General features: G+C 38.1%; 1 protein-coding gene across 2 annotated transcripts in view; it reads left to right on the top strand.

The window, feature by feature from the left end:
- The window catches only part of TMEM38B (transmembrane protein 38B), a 35,426-nt gene that overhangs the window by 2,110 nt on the left and 16,937 nt on the right, over window positions 1-16,379 (top strand). For both annotated transcript variants that reach the window (XM_007423937.4, XM_025163926.2), the window contains exons 2-3: window positions 7,776-7,932; window positions 15,980-16,164. In XM_007423937.4, the coding sequence (XP_007423999.1) occupies window positions 7,776-7,932; window positions 15,980-16,164 (342 nt within the window). The remainder of the gene's footprint in view (window positions 1-7,775; window positions 7,933-15,979; window positions 16,165-16,379) is intronic.

The following is a 16,379-nucleotide window of genomic DNA, read 5'->3' as shown; positions in this document are numbered from 1 at the left end:
AAAAATATTTCAAGTTTCCCAGTTACTTCAAACTTCCAATCAGATGGGATTGTTGACTCTGAGGCGAGCTGATTTTCAAAAATGATTATCTGGGTTGCATGGCAGGGAGAAGGGGAGGTTCTTTAAAAGGCCATTCTCCTTTGCTACGTTTACACTTACCTAGTAAGTAAAATGTATTTACAGTTGTTGACCAGTCACATACAGAATTGCAAAATACAGCCAAAAAAAAATCAAATATTTCTCTTTCACACCCCTTTTGTTGTTCTATTGTTACTTTAAATTTTACTTCTAATATTTGAGGTTGCAAGGATAGAAAAATGACAATCATTTCACTAGTAACTGAAACTTATACTACTAACATGACATTGTAAATCATTACAGCTCTGAGTTTTATTAGTGCAGTTGTAATATGGAAACTAAGCTGTCTGAACAATAAAATACCAACTCTGTGCTTTTTAAAGATCAGGTGTCATTGGCTAGGTAGTGCCACCTGTTATGAATGCTGGTTTTATGCTAATGTAATTATTGTATAAAATAATGTGCAGTAGCCTCTTCATTTCAAATTCTAACGTGTTCCCAGGTTGCCCTATGGCATGTACATAATTTTGCAAGGGAATAGTACACTTTTGTCTTCTGTTTCATTTTCTATCATTACTTTTTCAAAACTCATAGAAAATTATTTTAGAAAGAAAGGATTAAAAACTGTCCCTCTGGAAACCACCCCAGCACTGTTACACAGATCAATGTATTGGCAGCTGGTAGAGATCCACTCATTAAATTGCAAAATGCAAATGTAGGTGTCTTTCTCTGGATTTGGGGGCTTTTAAGAAAGGGGTCCACAGACACAAATCCCAAGCTCTTCATAAATAGACAATTTCCAATTTTTAGAAATACAATTTAGCGTGTTAAGTTCTCTAAATGGTAACTTCCTCTCAATAATAGCTAATCAGTAAGTAACCATCAGTGACATTTCCACAGCATTTGTACTAATATGCCTGCTAATTTACTACATCTCCAGCATAAAAAGGCTGACAACCAAATTTTTTTAAACACTGAAAAAAAATTTTTTTTGCTAAAACAACCAGATTTTTAAATTATATAAAACATATTTAATATTTCTTAGAACTGTTAGACCATTGATTTTGTAATACAGGATAGTCCAATGTACTTATGCAGATTTTGTGTACATTATCCAAATGTATTTTTGTAATTTTTTAAAAGTAATATTGATTTGTTGGTTTTGCCTTTATGAAAATTATCTGTAAACATTCAAGGCTCTTGAGTTTCAGAGACTGCTAAGGCACTGGGACTAAACAGGGAATATAACAATTATTTTAATTTAAATACACAGACACACACACACAGAGCTAGCTAGCTATTTGGCTGTTTCTGGTAAATTAGGTTCCTTTTGTAATTTTTCAAAAGTTTTTAAGGTATTACATTAACTGATTAAGAGTAATTATTTCATTATTTCTGTTGTTACTGGAGACAGATCTTGATGGTGAGCCAATTCAGTGGCTCTTAGTTAACTTTTGTTTATAATGAAAGAAAGGTAGTTAAGGGAAATAAGCATAATTAAAGTATTGCAAATTACTAAAAGCAAGTTGTTGGAAAACATTATTGTTTTCCCCTATGAAACTTCCAGCTGCGTGGATTGCAAGCCTTCCCCAGCCATTGTGACTGTTGCTGAGAATATTGGGAGTTGAAGTTCACACATCTGGAGGGCATCAAAGCTAGGGAAAAGCTGCAGTAAGATGCTTTTTTGGAGGAATCTTAAATTGAGTCTATTTCCATAGTTTGCATGTAATTTCTTCCATTTTTATATTATTTATGTTGGTATAATTTATACTCTTTGTGTATGTGTATAAAATCACCAGCCCAAATCAAATGACAGAGAATAACCTTCATTAAAGGTTATGGACTGTAACCTATCATACTGGTGCAGTACAGACAGTCCCCTACTTACGAACAGGTTACGTTCTGAGAGGCTGTTCGTAAGTCCGTTTTGTTCATAAGTCCAACAGGCAAAAAAGAAAAATGCGCAGTTTGCACCTTACGTAAGCGGCAGTGTTGCAGAAATGGCGTAGGCTCGTCCTTTGTAGTTGAAGCAGCACTTTTTTCTACCTTCCTGAAGAAGCGGTCCAGTGAACTTTGGGTGGTGGCCTTCCTCTTCTCATAAATGACGCTGTAACACTGGATTGCATCATGGACAGCTGCAGACACCTTGGTGAAGTGCTCCATGTTAGGGTCCTGCATCTCGAACAGTGATAGTGCTTTCTCAATTAAGCTGAACCCCTCTGCCATCAGCTTGGTCTGTAACTCTATTTTCTTCAATATCTCCATCTTCATGAGCATCGTAATGGAGTACCGCTTCTTCATGCTACCCCGCTCCTCTTCAGGACTCTTGCGCTTAATTGCAGACATTTGCAGTCGCCACACACCAAACACAACAGACCATGCAAGAAGTCAGGACCGGAAGTCAGAACTGGAAGTGAACAGATGGCAGGAAAGGGTTAGTTTGTGACACGCTTTCTCCCAACTTCTGGTCCAACTTCCGGGTTCATCTTGTTTGTATCAGCGGAAGTTTGCAGCTTGAAAGTTCGTATCTAGGGGACTTTCTGTACTAGTTGGTAAATAGATGATTTTTGACTTTCCGGTCTAGACTGAGAGAGAATGACTGGCCCAAAGTCGCCCAGTTGATTTCCATGGCTAAGGGGAGTCTAGAATTCATGGTCTCCTATCTTCTAATTCAGTACCTGAACTACTACTATACCACACTGGCTCATGTATGTGTGTGTGTATGTGTGTGTAATAACAGTTAACCAAAAAAGAACAAAATCCCAGTGAAACAAAACAGACACACATGTATATTACAATAGATATGTAAAAGCAACTCAGTTTTAAACCAACAGATTAATATTTGACCACATGAGATTATACTGATAGTCTTTCCATTATATAGGTAGCCCACTCAGAGGTTGAGAGTGAATACATTTGTTCAGTTCTGGATTTAAGTCCAGAGTGGTAGTTGCTTTGCAACAATGCAAAAACATATTTTTAGCTACACTCCGAACTCAGTAAGTCTAAAGGTTTTCATAAATCAGTAAGTTCCAAGGTTTTGGTATATATTACTTTATTGTTTTATTTTATTGTATTAATTACATTTCCACCCTGCCACAATCAGGACAACTCTCAACAGCTTACAATATATATAAAAGAGAAATCAATACACCCACGGTAGGTCAGAACTAATCCATATCACCATCGTAACAATCACCAGATCCAACATAAAAATGCAAAAAAAAAAAAAAGGAAAAGAAAAGAAAAAGAAAACAAGATGGCATCAGATGTAAACCTAAAAAATAAGCCCTTTGAAACAATCCAGTTTTTAACATTTTCCAGAAAACCAGTCCGGAGGCTGTTCCAAAATACCTGCACTGCCACAACAAAGCAGTGCCTTCTAGCTTCAGCCCCCTGAGCCTCTCAAAAATATTTATAAGTAGCTTTTCCCTAGCTGTTTCTAATAGGTTGGTCTGATACTTGTTGGTGCAGACATTACTTAGTTCCTTCTCAGGGCCAAACCTCCACAAAGTAATGCATGTGGAATGAAAGATACAATCGTTCATTAGCGGCCAAATTTGCTTATGCTGCTGAAAAAGGGAAGGAAGTTATTTTGGCTACCTGGATTTATGCAACTGCTTTTATTTTTTTATACTGACTTAATAATGGTGCAAGAAATGTTGTATATATTTATCTGTATGACCATTAAGTACAATTTGTAAGCTTCAGATCATGTAACTTTCTTCGAGAGCTGCATTAGTAAAAAGATTGGTTTGTAAAGGCTTCTTGTCAAGCTAATACTGACTGGAAGGGAGTTTGACGTCTTGAGGACATCACAGAAAAGGCCTTGTCTTATGTGCCACTTAATCTAATCAATTTTGCCTTAGGCATATTATATACTTTTGAAATTATCGGCTGGTTGTTGATATTGTTTGTATGATGGTGATAATTTTTAGCATGACTTTGTGCCCAGAGGGCAGTCAAGGCTATATGGTTTGTAGTGGCGAAAATATGATCCTGTCTTCAGGTGCCTGTTTAAGATATAAATGTGAGACTGGCAACTATTGCTGGCATCTTTATATAAAGACAGAAGCCCAGTCAGTCCCTGCTAAGTTGCCTGTGGTCTATATAGCAGACTACCTTGCCTCTGAAGATGCCAGCCATAGTGGCCAGAGAAACATCAGGAAATCTCTTGCATAGACCACGGTCACTAAACCCTGAAGCCCAACACTGCCCAACAGATACTGGCCATGAAAGTCTATGCCAAACTGTCAGGCCTTCATCTTTTAGAAGTCATCAAGAAACCAAAAAAGCACACTGCAGTCTAAAGAATGAACACTGTTAGGGAGAATTCATTCATTTCATCAATGAATGCTAATTTTGATATGCTGCATTCATTGGGTTAATTGGCTACTGCTGGCATGAAGGATATAAACATTCAGACAAACAAAAATTCTGCTACTATATTCCTTGAAAGAGTTCTGATAAGATTTACATGTTTCTTGCCAATAATAAACCCTGTCAAGTTTCTTCTTGGAGGCAGTAGTCTGAGTTCACAGATTACATTAAAGCAAAATGTGGCTTGTATGTTTTTGGTCTAGTATGACATGTGAACTGGACATTGAGATTTTTAAACCATGGTTTATGGCAGGGGTGAGCACTCCTCAGGCTTCCTGCAGCCTTTTGGCACTTGGGCTTGTGCTACCAAATTGCAGTGGATTTTGTCAGCAAAATTTCAACCATGTTTTGGAACTTGTGCAGTTTTTAAGGGTGGAAATGGAAGTGCTTTGCCTCCCATTCCCATCCTTTAAACTCTCCAAAAGTGGAAGGAAACTTTGGCTATTCCTCTTCCAATGATGTCACCAGATGCTTTCCTGCAACTATCCAGAAGGTCAGGAAGTTAAGCTGCTTCTTCTCAAGGATAACAACTTAATAATGACCAAAGAACTGATCTAACTTCATCTTCTGGTACCACAGGTTTTTATAAATAGGGAATATCTTCTAAGGTATCTTGGATGTAGACATCTCTATGGTACAGAATTTCAATATATTCCTTCCATCTTTGTTTGATCTTCTTTGAATCAGTTGCTGTCTGTGGATTAATGTCCTTTAGCATACCAATTCTGAGATCTTTTGGAAGATGTTTGGAGATCTTTTGGAAGACTTTCTTGTGTTTCATTGTCTATTTCCACCTTCAGTGACTTTAAAGATATAGATTTTATTTAATACGTTTTATTTAGTCTGGGTTGCTGACCTGTGAAAAAGAATTTGAAAAATTTGACTTTAAAGATGTCATTGTAATGCTGCTGCTCCTTTTTTCCAAAGCTTTCTGAAATTCTTTATTAAGTTTGTTCCTGAGATCTTTGTCTTTCTTGGCTTTGGCTTCCCTCTCCTCTCCTCTCCTCTCCTCTCCTCTCCTCTCCTCTCCTCTCCTCTCCTCTCCTCTCCTCTCCTCTCCTCTCCTCTCCTCTCCTCTCCTCTCCTCTCCTCACCAATTTCCATTGTTTGTTCTGACATCCAGTTGGCTGTCTTCTGTTTCTTGGTCTTTGGCAACTGTTTTTCACATTCATCCTTAACAACATCTTTAATTTCATTCCAAAGTTCCTCTGGTTTCCTATCAATAGGGTTCAGGACTTCAAAGTGATTCCTTACCTCCTTGAAAATTGTGGCTGTATGCTCAAGATCATGTCATGGAAAATAGTTGGCTTTCTTCTTCCACTTTAGCTTGATTTGGGACTTGAGCATGAACAGTTGGCTCTTGGCCACATCTTTGCTGTTATCTCTTTCACTTCCTTATATAGGAATAATACAGTCATTGTGATTTTTGTGTATTCTTATCTGGTAAGGTCCATGAATACAGGTGTCATTTTGGTTGTTGAAGGATGATTAGGAAAGAAAAAAAATAATTGGATTGGCACAAATTGGTAAGTCATTCTCCTGCTTCATTTTGGGTTCCTAGGCCATACAATCCAACTATATTTTCCTCCATATTATTTCCAACATTGGGATTCCACTCTCCAACCGCAAGCAGCACATCTTGCTTGAATATTCTGTCAATTTCAGATTGAACTTTACCATAAAAGCTGTCAACCTGATCTTCTGCATAAACCAGGGGGGATGGGCAGTGTACAAATTTAATAAATAAATAAATAAATAAATAAATAAAAGTAGATAATTGTCATATCAAAGCTTGTCATTAAGTCTAATTGATATTATGATCACTGATTGCATGGTACCAAAGTACTGCCCTTGCTGGATCCCTCCTGACTATGAAAGCAACATTGTTCCTTCTTTGTTTTTTGGGGTCTAAAGTAGTAAACAGCATAATCTTCTAACTGAAAGTGTCCAGTTCCAGTCCAAATTTGCTGATGTCTAAGATGTCTTTTTTCAGTGTATTGAGCTTTCCTAATTCATGTTTCTTATGTTCCATGTACCCATTGTAGTTCTGTCTTTTCTTGCATGGTAACATCAGTAACTAGATGTCCTGACATCTTTAATCTACTCATGTAGATTTAGCATATTCAGCAGCTCATCATGAAGCCAACATCTGATTTTTCTTAATTGGATTCTGTTAGGCGTAGCCTGATCAGTTGCAGTGACTATATCACACATTACATGTTTTGAAATTCCTCTGAATCATTCTTCTCACCATAAGTCCAACAGAATTTACATAGCATTGTTTGAAGAAAGCCATTTGTGTTTATCAAATCCACATAATAACTTGCTCTGCCTAATCAGTAAATCCCACCTGTCCATAAGAAATAAATGTTATTGACTTGGAGAACTTCCCAGCCACAATGAGACACAATACATCTGGAAACAGTTTAATCTAAAGAAGAAAATTTATACATAAACAAATCAAACTGAGTGGGAGTCCATCCTTAAGAATCAACTCAAACTTTTCACTAAATTTTCCAACAATTCCCATTCCTATCTGAATTACAACTCCCCCATTAAGAGCTATGATGATTGAAATTCCCACATCCAAAATCCCTTTGTATTTATCAATGGATGATTCAACTATCTATCAAGTGGGAAAGATGTATTATAAGCATTAGAGACAGTAACAGATCATACGATTTGTTCAAAGGAATTCCATCTGAAATTTCAGGTTCATTCAATTCTAAATCATTTAAACTTAAAGAGAACTACCCCCCCCACACCAATCTGCTCTGTCTTTATGAAGAACAGCATAATTTCAGATTCTAAAATTCAAGTTTTCTAGTTACTTGCACACAAATCAGGTAACACCTTCAAACAGTAAAACAGTATTACAGTTCTTGAAAGTGAGCTACCAAACAACGTGTATTCCTACCCAAGATCTCCATACCAAGTTGTTTGTGACTCAGGATGCTCGAGAAGTTCATGGATACTTTCTGCTGACAAGTTTCCTATTCCCCCCCCCCCCCGCCCAATTTGCTGCCTTCAGAATAGTCAAATGTTTTTCAGGCTTTTTCCTCGGTGCTGTACTATTAATAATTTCCACAGCAAATACTGTAGAAGTTTATTTTTAATCAAGAACAAAGTGGGATAGAATTTCTGTCTGTGTACCAGGATCATTATGGCTTAAGAAACAAGCCATGATTAAATATGTGGTTTAGTGCAGTGAGCCCGATCAAGGAATTTAAAGAGTCATTTGTTGTTTTTCTCCTTTTGCAGGAAATTAAAAGCAAAATTCCTTGTAAACAGCTGTTTGTCTCTTCTCTTGTTTTTAGGAGTAGTTGAAGTAGCACATAGCAGCCCACTTGCATGTTGGTTTAGTGCTATGCTTTACTGTTTTGGTGGGTCCATATTATCTTCGCTGATGCTAGCAGAACCTCCCGTTGCATTTCTTGCCAACACCACAGGTGTCCTTCTCGCCTCATCCGTCTGGTAAGTAACTTTTAATATATGGGGTATTTCTTGATAACTAATACATACTTCAAAGTTATTGCTTATATGGCTTCAAGCCATACTATAAAGAGTTCATTTTAAAGCTGTCATCTGCTTAAAGAAATCTGTCAGTGAATTGTATGATTGTTAATACAGTAAATTTGCATAAATATGCTTACAGTTCTATCAGTAATTTGAAAGGGAAAAAAACCTTTCACCCTAGAAGAAGCTCTTTTTAGCTGGAGAGAACAAAAAGTCCTCTTCTGATGGATAGATTTGTAGATAATTTAAACAATATCAGATTTTAAATACAAGCAACTGTCTAGGCACTTTTAATAGATTGAAAGATTGGTAATTATTTAACCATTAACTGTTTAAATTTGAAGCACTTTGGATTTCTAGGAAAGAAATTAGGAATGTGTGAAATAGTAAGCATTTGGTGTACAGTGACAGACATAAAACCAACTGTTAACAATCTATAGTTAACCCCCAGATTGTGAACATATACTAATTCTTTGATAGGTTAGGAGAGCAAACAGCATGGCGAATTTTGTACAGAGCTGTTATGTGGGAGGGAGGGAGGGAGGCCAAAGCCTGGAAGCATTATTTGGGGTTGGCCCTCTGGAATGGCCACCCATTGGGGGTTCATTTGACTCCAACACTATCTGCCTTCTAGAGAAAAGCTAAAGACAGAGCTTTTCCAGAGGGCTTTTGGGGACAAATACCCTCTGTTGTGTCTGGGTTTGAATTGTCTTATGTTTTTATATTGTTATTGTGAGTGCTTATTTTGTGAGCCACCAGAATCCTGTGATTGTGCTGGGATATAAATTGGAGTAATAAATGAATAAAATAAATGAATAATCCTGATGGGCTGGCCTAATCAGTTAGTCCAATGCCAGCAAGACCCTCCCTGTTTCTTTCCTTCCTTCCCTCCATTCTAGTAACTCAACATTGTTATAGCAGTGTAATTCCCCTTTTAAAAAAAAATGCACTGAAGGATTTTAAATGCAGTACTTAATTTTTTTTTTTAATGCCTCATGTTTTGGATGGGAGGCGGGTTATTTAAGATCAGTTTTCAAATGACTGACAGGTACATCTGTCTATAAGCAAAATGTGGAATAAATGCTAGGGAAAAAAGCATGGTTTTTAGATGCATTTCACGTGTGTTCATTGGTGCTTTTCTTACAGGCTGCTTAGGAAAAAAGTTCCAATTGAAACTCAGCGGTGTTTAGCTTTCGAAAAGTGAAAATTGGGTCAGGCTGCCTACATCCGTTCTTAGACTATAAATGGAAGCCAGCAATCTGATACCTTTATGGCACTTGCCCTTCCCGTGACTGCTTGAAATTTAAGATTTGAGTCACAAAGAATAGAGAAAAGATACATATGGGCTAGTAATACTCTGAGCTAAGATTCCATGTACTCCATGTGAACTTCTTATCAAACCAATAGACCCAGCAACAACAGTTAGCCGGCTTTGCAATTGACACTGATGTCCTATTACGTGTAAATAGAAGACATGCTGTTCTTTTTAGGGCTTCTCATTAAGTAATAAACCTCATTAACAGAACTGAATGGGGTTGGAATGGTTGAATCTCAGCCTTCTGCAGTTGCTGCAATGTAAACTGCTGAATTCACTTCTTGCCTCCTGCGTTTTGCTGAGTACGTTTTGTTTAGCACCGTTTGCTTTCACCACAGCAGCTTCTCAGCTCCAGCACGAATAACGTAGACTAGTATTTAATGGCAGGGAGAGAGTATGCTTTGTCTTAAGCCATTCGGTTCATGGCCTGACGAACACAGCTTGTTCTGGGAAACACACGGCTGGAGTTTGAAGCTTCCTTCTGTGAACGGTTTGTGCTGACACCATGGGGTTTCCAAGTTCTTTTCCTTTTGAGCTCCCTGTGCATAACACACGCGTTGCTATGTTCTTGTGGGTTGGGGATTGCCTGGAGATGCTGGGGGATGTGAATGGGTGGTGGTGCTAGAGATAGGAATGAAGGTAGAGAGGAAATTGCCAGATTTGTCCCCCTCCCATTTTCATAAACAGAAGAACAACTTGGAATCCAAGCCCATGTGTGGCTAGTCTGTCACAAATGACTGACAATTTGAGATTTATCCCAAGCTGTTGAAGTCAGAATGTAGATGCAGCGAGATACAGTTGGAATGATCTTTGGGTATGTAGGGCTACGGGTTGGAAACTGAAATGGTTGTGATGCACAGTGTATTCTGCCTTTCTCAGTCAGAAGGAGACCAAGGGTCACTGGGCATCTTCATTCCCTGCCTCCCTGCAAGAATGTCATGGTCAGAAGCAGCTACAGAAATCCTGCTTTCTCTTCTTTTCCAGTTACATTACTCAGTTCCTATTAAAAATTACCTGGTGACTGGAGAGTTGAAAGGCAACAATCTGACCATATCCATCTACGAGGGGACCGTCATAATTTTCACAACAGAGCAAGTGAAGATTATGTGGGCTGAAACCAATATAAATACTGGCTTATGGGTTGTCCCTTTATTCTGTCTTGGAAGAACTGATTTCCTAATTTTTATCTCTGAAGACAGGGTCTTTCTCTCTCTTTTTTTGACTGATGTGATCTGTTTTAGAAGGCAGTGATTGTCCAAAAATTGGATAAATATACAGTAATCAGAGGAATAAATAATGGCATGTTGTTACAAGCAACCATTGTAAATAATCCTGTTATTCAGGCAAATCATTATCAAGGAGAAAAATATTCATGTTGAGCATGGATTCATATAAAGCAGTTTTTCTAAATTTATATGCATAAATGTTCTTTGGATTGGATGTTAACCATTTTCACATATTTTGGTTGCCCAATTGGTTTATATGGGATGTAAACCTGCTGCCAGAGCAAATAATAATGTGTATTTTCTTTCATATAGCTTGAGGATCAGCAGCATAGAGCTTGCTAGCACAATAGCCTATGCAGCACCACTAGATGGCATTCAAGAATCTCCAAAATTCTAGTTTTTGTATTAAAAATTAGCCAAAATCCCATGAGTTCTATGAATATTGCACGATCTCTTTGTTACTGCATTAGATCTTAGAAGTTCTGGGCTATTTAAAAAAATGAACTATATAATTCTTTTTGGTATCTTTAGCATCTTTGAAGAATAAAAACATCCCCTTCACCTTTCTGATTCCTGACACCAGAGTCACTTTTTTGTGAGATGGGCGGTACCTAAATTTGAAATATAAATAAATAGATGATCTCTAGGTAGGAAAATTGTAACCTATGAAGTAACTCTGGGTTTGGAATGATTTTGTATAGATTGAGAAATCAATTCAGTTTGGATTCCATAGACATTGTTGAGGCGAAGTGATGCCTTTTAAACACTTTCCATGAAGTGGCTTTAAGGTGGCCACTTGAGCACAAGGTGGAAGAGGAGGAATGCATAGGGATTTGCATAAATATTTGAAATGCTAATTTGTCTGCATAGTATTGTTGTGCTGAAAGTCTCTGTTTCCCTTCAGATAGTTCCTTATCTTGAAAAGAGAGCTGTGCAAATCTTTAGGAAGAGTTGAATGCACAGGGGCAGCTGTGCGTTTTTCTAGGCTAGTGCAGCTGTTTGAAAAACGGCTGCCAGTTGTGTCCGCACCACGTGTAGAGCACATCCCCTAAAGCAAGGGACAGATCGCTACAAGTGCACAAGTGAAAATTTTAATTCCACCCTAAGCGTTCACATCTAAAGCTTCTTCAGTCACTTGACTCAAAAGTGACTTTGTAACTAGTGACATCTACTGGTAACTCTTAGGACTATCACCTCACATTCTGCAAAGAGGTAGTTCTTTATCTACAGTGCTTGTATACTTATTTCCTTAAGGCTACAATATAAAACTGAATTTATTATAAATAAAAACTGAATTTATTATAAAACTGAATATATTGCAACTCTGTATTAATATTGATTTTAAAAAGTTACTGTGATAGGCAGGTGAAAAATGGGAGGTGGACTGCAGAATCACTAATTGATCCCTAACAGCTGGTTTAAGTGGGGGTTGCAACATATGGAGCTTCATTGGGCCTCAGAAAGGTGAAACCCCCTAAGTAGAGCAGCAGGTAGAAGTTGGCTGTGTGAGAATAATCTGAAGGTCTAAAGGCAAAGAGGTTACAACTGCCTGTTTCTGTTGCATTGCCCTTGAGAGAGCAGGTTGTGTTTGGCTTCGGCAGCGGGGTTTTCAGGCAGGTAGGTCCAACCACAGGCTAGCTCAACTCCAGGTTAGCCAGTGAATCCATTGGGCTGAGGGGATGGTGGGAGTGATGTCACTTCATAAGCTAATGCAGCACCATATTAGCTGACAGGTAGTTTGAGCTAATGGGCTTTTCAAATGGGCCATGTCCATCTTAGCTCCTCCTCCGCCGCCGCCGCCGCCTCCTCCTCCTCCTCCTCATTATTTTTCAGGATTCCCTCTGCAGTGTTACTCTAGATGAGGGGGCCTGCAAATCTGGTGTTGCATTGAGCTCCCAAGTTGCATACACTGACCCTGACTCCTAGTTAACAGTACAGGGCACTTTTTAAAAGAGTACACTTTGGTTTTGCAAGATGAATATGGAAGATAATTATAATTTAAATATACAAAACTACACAGTTATGCAAAAACAAAAGAAAAATATCTATTGCAATTGGGAATACATACGCTCAGATGAAGATGTGGTCCTGAAGAGAAATAGAAACATTGGAAACATCCCTATTCAGTATGTCAGCCTAATGACATTTATATAGCTAAGGATAATCTAGGAGGAAAAATATTTTTAATGTAACTGATATAGTGACCAAATTTGATTAAATCTGTCCTACTGTAAGATTTTTCATAACTCTTTTAGGCTTTATTGATTTTTCTGCCAATGTGGTTTCCTCACTTTTGGGTACCAGTGATTCTCTGAAAATTATCTTTTAACCTTCCAGGGCATTTTGAAGAAAGGGTGGGTGTGGACCACCCTCTTCTTGTTCCCCAAATTGGACAGCTCAACAGTCCCATGGGCACCATTACTTCTGTAACTCTGCTTGTTTTTGCCTTGATAACTTATAAGCTTGCATTCCCCAAGCTTACTGGCCCTTTGTCTGCCAGTTGCTGATTTCAGTTGTCAGTTTAAGTATTAGAAACATCTGCTTCACAAAACAAACCCTTCTTAATGCAGCTGCCAAGAATCTTTCTGTGGTTTTAGACAGTTAAGAATCTTGTCCCTCAACCTCAAACAAACAAACAAACAAAAACCCTTTTAAACATTTAAGGATCCTCTGTAAACATGGGAAAAGCAAAATGTGCATCAGGGTTATGCAGCCTTTGGAGGGTTGAGAGCCACTGCATTTCAAAAGGGTGGGCAGGACTAAGCCAAACCATTAGCTTGATTTCATTTAAATCTAAGCTAATCTTCCCCAACCTGATGTCTTCCAGTATGTTAAATTTATTTCCCTTAATTTACAGGGAATTTTGGAAACAAACATCCACTTCATTTAAATCAGTGTTTTTCAAACTTGGCAATTTAAGATGGATGGACTTCAACTCCCAGAATTCCCCAGCCAGCCTGAATTCTGGGAGTTGAAGTCCGTCCATCTTAAATTGCCAAGTTTGAAAAACACTGATTTAAAAGGTAGTAGAGCTTTCTCTGTCATGAGCAGACTGAGAGGAACTGAATGGCTTACCCTGTGGATACCAGTGGAGAAAGTTGCTAAGATCTTTTTCTAGAGGCACGGAAACTGAAACAGGATTACAGTCCAGTGTGCCACTGTCAGGATGTCAGGAACACATTTGGCCCAACACTGGCTATGTTCAAAAGAGCTCGAAAAATCTAGCTCTTTCTCTAGGCATGGATTGTAGTGGGTTGTCTTTTAATGATTGGTTTTCTTCTGGTGCTGGTGGTGGGAAACTGTTGTTTCAATTGTATTGCACGGTATGATTGTTTTTACTGTATGTTGTCCAGCATTGTTATAGAGTTGGGCAGCGTCATACCGTTTCTACAATAAATAAATGAATAAGAAATCCCAGGGCTGCAGCAAGATTAGAAAGTTAAAAACATCCCCAAACAAGGTAGTTTCTGTATTGTTCCCAAACAAATTACAAGGACCAGGAGTTGAGCTTGACTTGCAGTAGAATTTATCGGCGCAGAAGCAAGTTACTGCATAGTTTATGCTATTTTAATCATCAGAACAAAATGGGAATCATTAATGTTGTCCTGGTAGTATCAAAAATGCAGATTGTCATAAAGCCGTGTAGGAACTTCTTTGAAAATGCGCATGCATTTTATTTGAAGGATTTATGCTGATCTATGACTGAAGTAAAGATTTGATTGATAGACATTTGAAGGATTTGTAAGGTTTTCCCAGCAGCTTATAAAGATAGTTAAAAAGCAGTCCTGCCTTCAAGCTTGCAATCTGAAAATCACAAGAAAAAAGGAAAAAGAGTTGGGAATAGAGAGGGAAAAATAACCCCTTAGTTATACATTTCTGGCCAAATGTAGTTGAAGGAAAGGAGCTAAAAGTCAGTAGCCTGTTGGGTGACTTTTTCTTGCTCAACTGATTATCACCCACCCACCTACCCACCTCTCTCTCTCTCTCTCTCTCTTTCTTTGCATGTTGCCACTGTTGCATCCTTACAATGAAAAAAATCTAATCCTTATGTAATTGAACGGTGCCACTCCTGGGTAAGAGGGACTTATTAGCAAGCCCAAGTACCAGGATCTTTTGGTTGCCTGAATTTACAGAAGTATGGATTCTGAAATGGGGCAAAACAAAACGGTGTGTGTGTGTGTGTGTAAATAAAGAATTGGCAGGGGCCAGGGTGGGAGGTGCAGAGAAGGACTGAGCAAGTTTATTGATTACAAAATATTAGTGGAGCAGGTTGGAGAGTTACACACCTGGAAGAGGGGGAAATGGCATGAAGTCACCTGAACGAAAGTCAGCGCAGCTCAATTCCAGAAAGGCAGCAGTTGGCATTGCAACATTTTGCTATGCATTTTGAATGCACTGAACCTTTCTGCCCTGAGGGAAAAGCTAAAGCATTTGCAGCATCCCTTGATCCCTTGAAGCTTCTCCCAGCTGAAGCAACCATGAATTAGACTAGTATGCTTTTCACTTAGGTAGACTTACCGGGCTATTTGCTCTCTGTTTTTATCTTTTGTTTTGATACTGTTTTCATTCTGTTGGTTTATTTTAGAATGACTTTCCAGTTTTTGTTTTTTGTTTTTGTTTTTCTGTAAACCGTTTTGACAGTCCAGTACAAAATACTTTTACTAGTAAGCAATAAAACAGCAAGAAACTTTGTGAAGTGCAGCACCTGAAAAATAGAAATGACCTATATTTTGTTTTCCATACTGGATTCCTATCTCCCTGTTCCTTTCCCCTCCCCACTGAATTGTGATCCTGTATTTGTACATTCTTTTCCATTTGTCTTATGTGTACTTGAATTTTGTGTCCCAGGCTCCATATATGGCTTAGAGATGCGTCTGGCATAGTTCTTTATATACTTTATATATATATGTTGGGCTTTATATACTTTATATATATATGTTGGGCTAAAGCATTAGATTTAAGAATATACAGTTGCATGCAAGGGTCATGTGGTCTTGCAGTTATATGTCACCATCTAGGATGTGTGTGTGTGCGCGTTTTCTACATTCTCGAGTCATAGATGTAACTAAAGAAGAGTATTTTTCGAAAAAGGTATCCATATTATATATTAAGGCTACCTTTAAGGCTAGGTATCCACTAGATAATTTCCCCTGACATAAAATTCAGAAACTTACTATGCGATAAGAAATAAAGCCAACATTTTTAAAAAGCCTATCAGGAGCAGTAATATTTTAATGAATACTTAACTTGCTGGGTATCCTAAAATAATAGATATTGAAATGTACTGTAGTTTATTGAAAGTCCAACTATACATATTTAAGCAGCCTGCAGCCTTGTACTATTGGTTATTTCTTAACATTTATGTTTAAGAAGATTTCTTAATTGAGAATGTGTTTCATTTAGTTGGCATGGTTTTGCTATGAGTATCTTCAGAAGACTGAATCTTTTCCTCCTGGTTGTTTAGGTATCTTATATTTTACTGCCCACATGATCTAGCCTACCGCTGTTTCTGTTTTCCACCTATACGACTGATGATTGCAGGAATGAAGGAAGTGACAAGAACCTGGAAGATAACAGGCGGGATTGTCCATGCGCATAGACGCTTTGCAGACGCCTGGCTAATCATGATAGCAGTTGGTTGGGCTAGAGGTAATACATGAAACCTTTCTGTTTTAAAACTAATTTTTGAACTGTTCTTACCTTGCTCTCATGGAGAGTGTCTGGGACCATTTGGAGAAGAAAGGCTGACTTCATACAAAACTGTTTAGAGTTATTTATTTTTGGCTGCTTCTCAGCCCTCTGAAAATTGTTAATTGGAAATAAATTCCCTTCGTAGGAAGCATCAACATGTCCAGGGATGCAAT

Source organism: Python bivittatus, unplaced genomic scaffold (genome assembly GCF_059951505.1).
Source record: "Python bivittatus isolate LINGU-HERP-01145 unplaced genomic scaffold, Pbiv_v1 ctg000850_np1212, whole genome shotgun sequence".
NCBI lineage: Eukaryota > Metazoa > Chordata > Lepidosauria > Squamata > Pythonidae > Python > Python bivittatus.
This window is presented reverse-complemented; position numbering and strand designations above follow the sequence as displayed.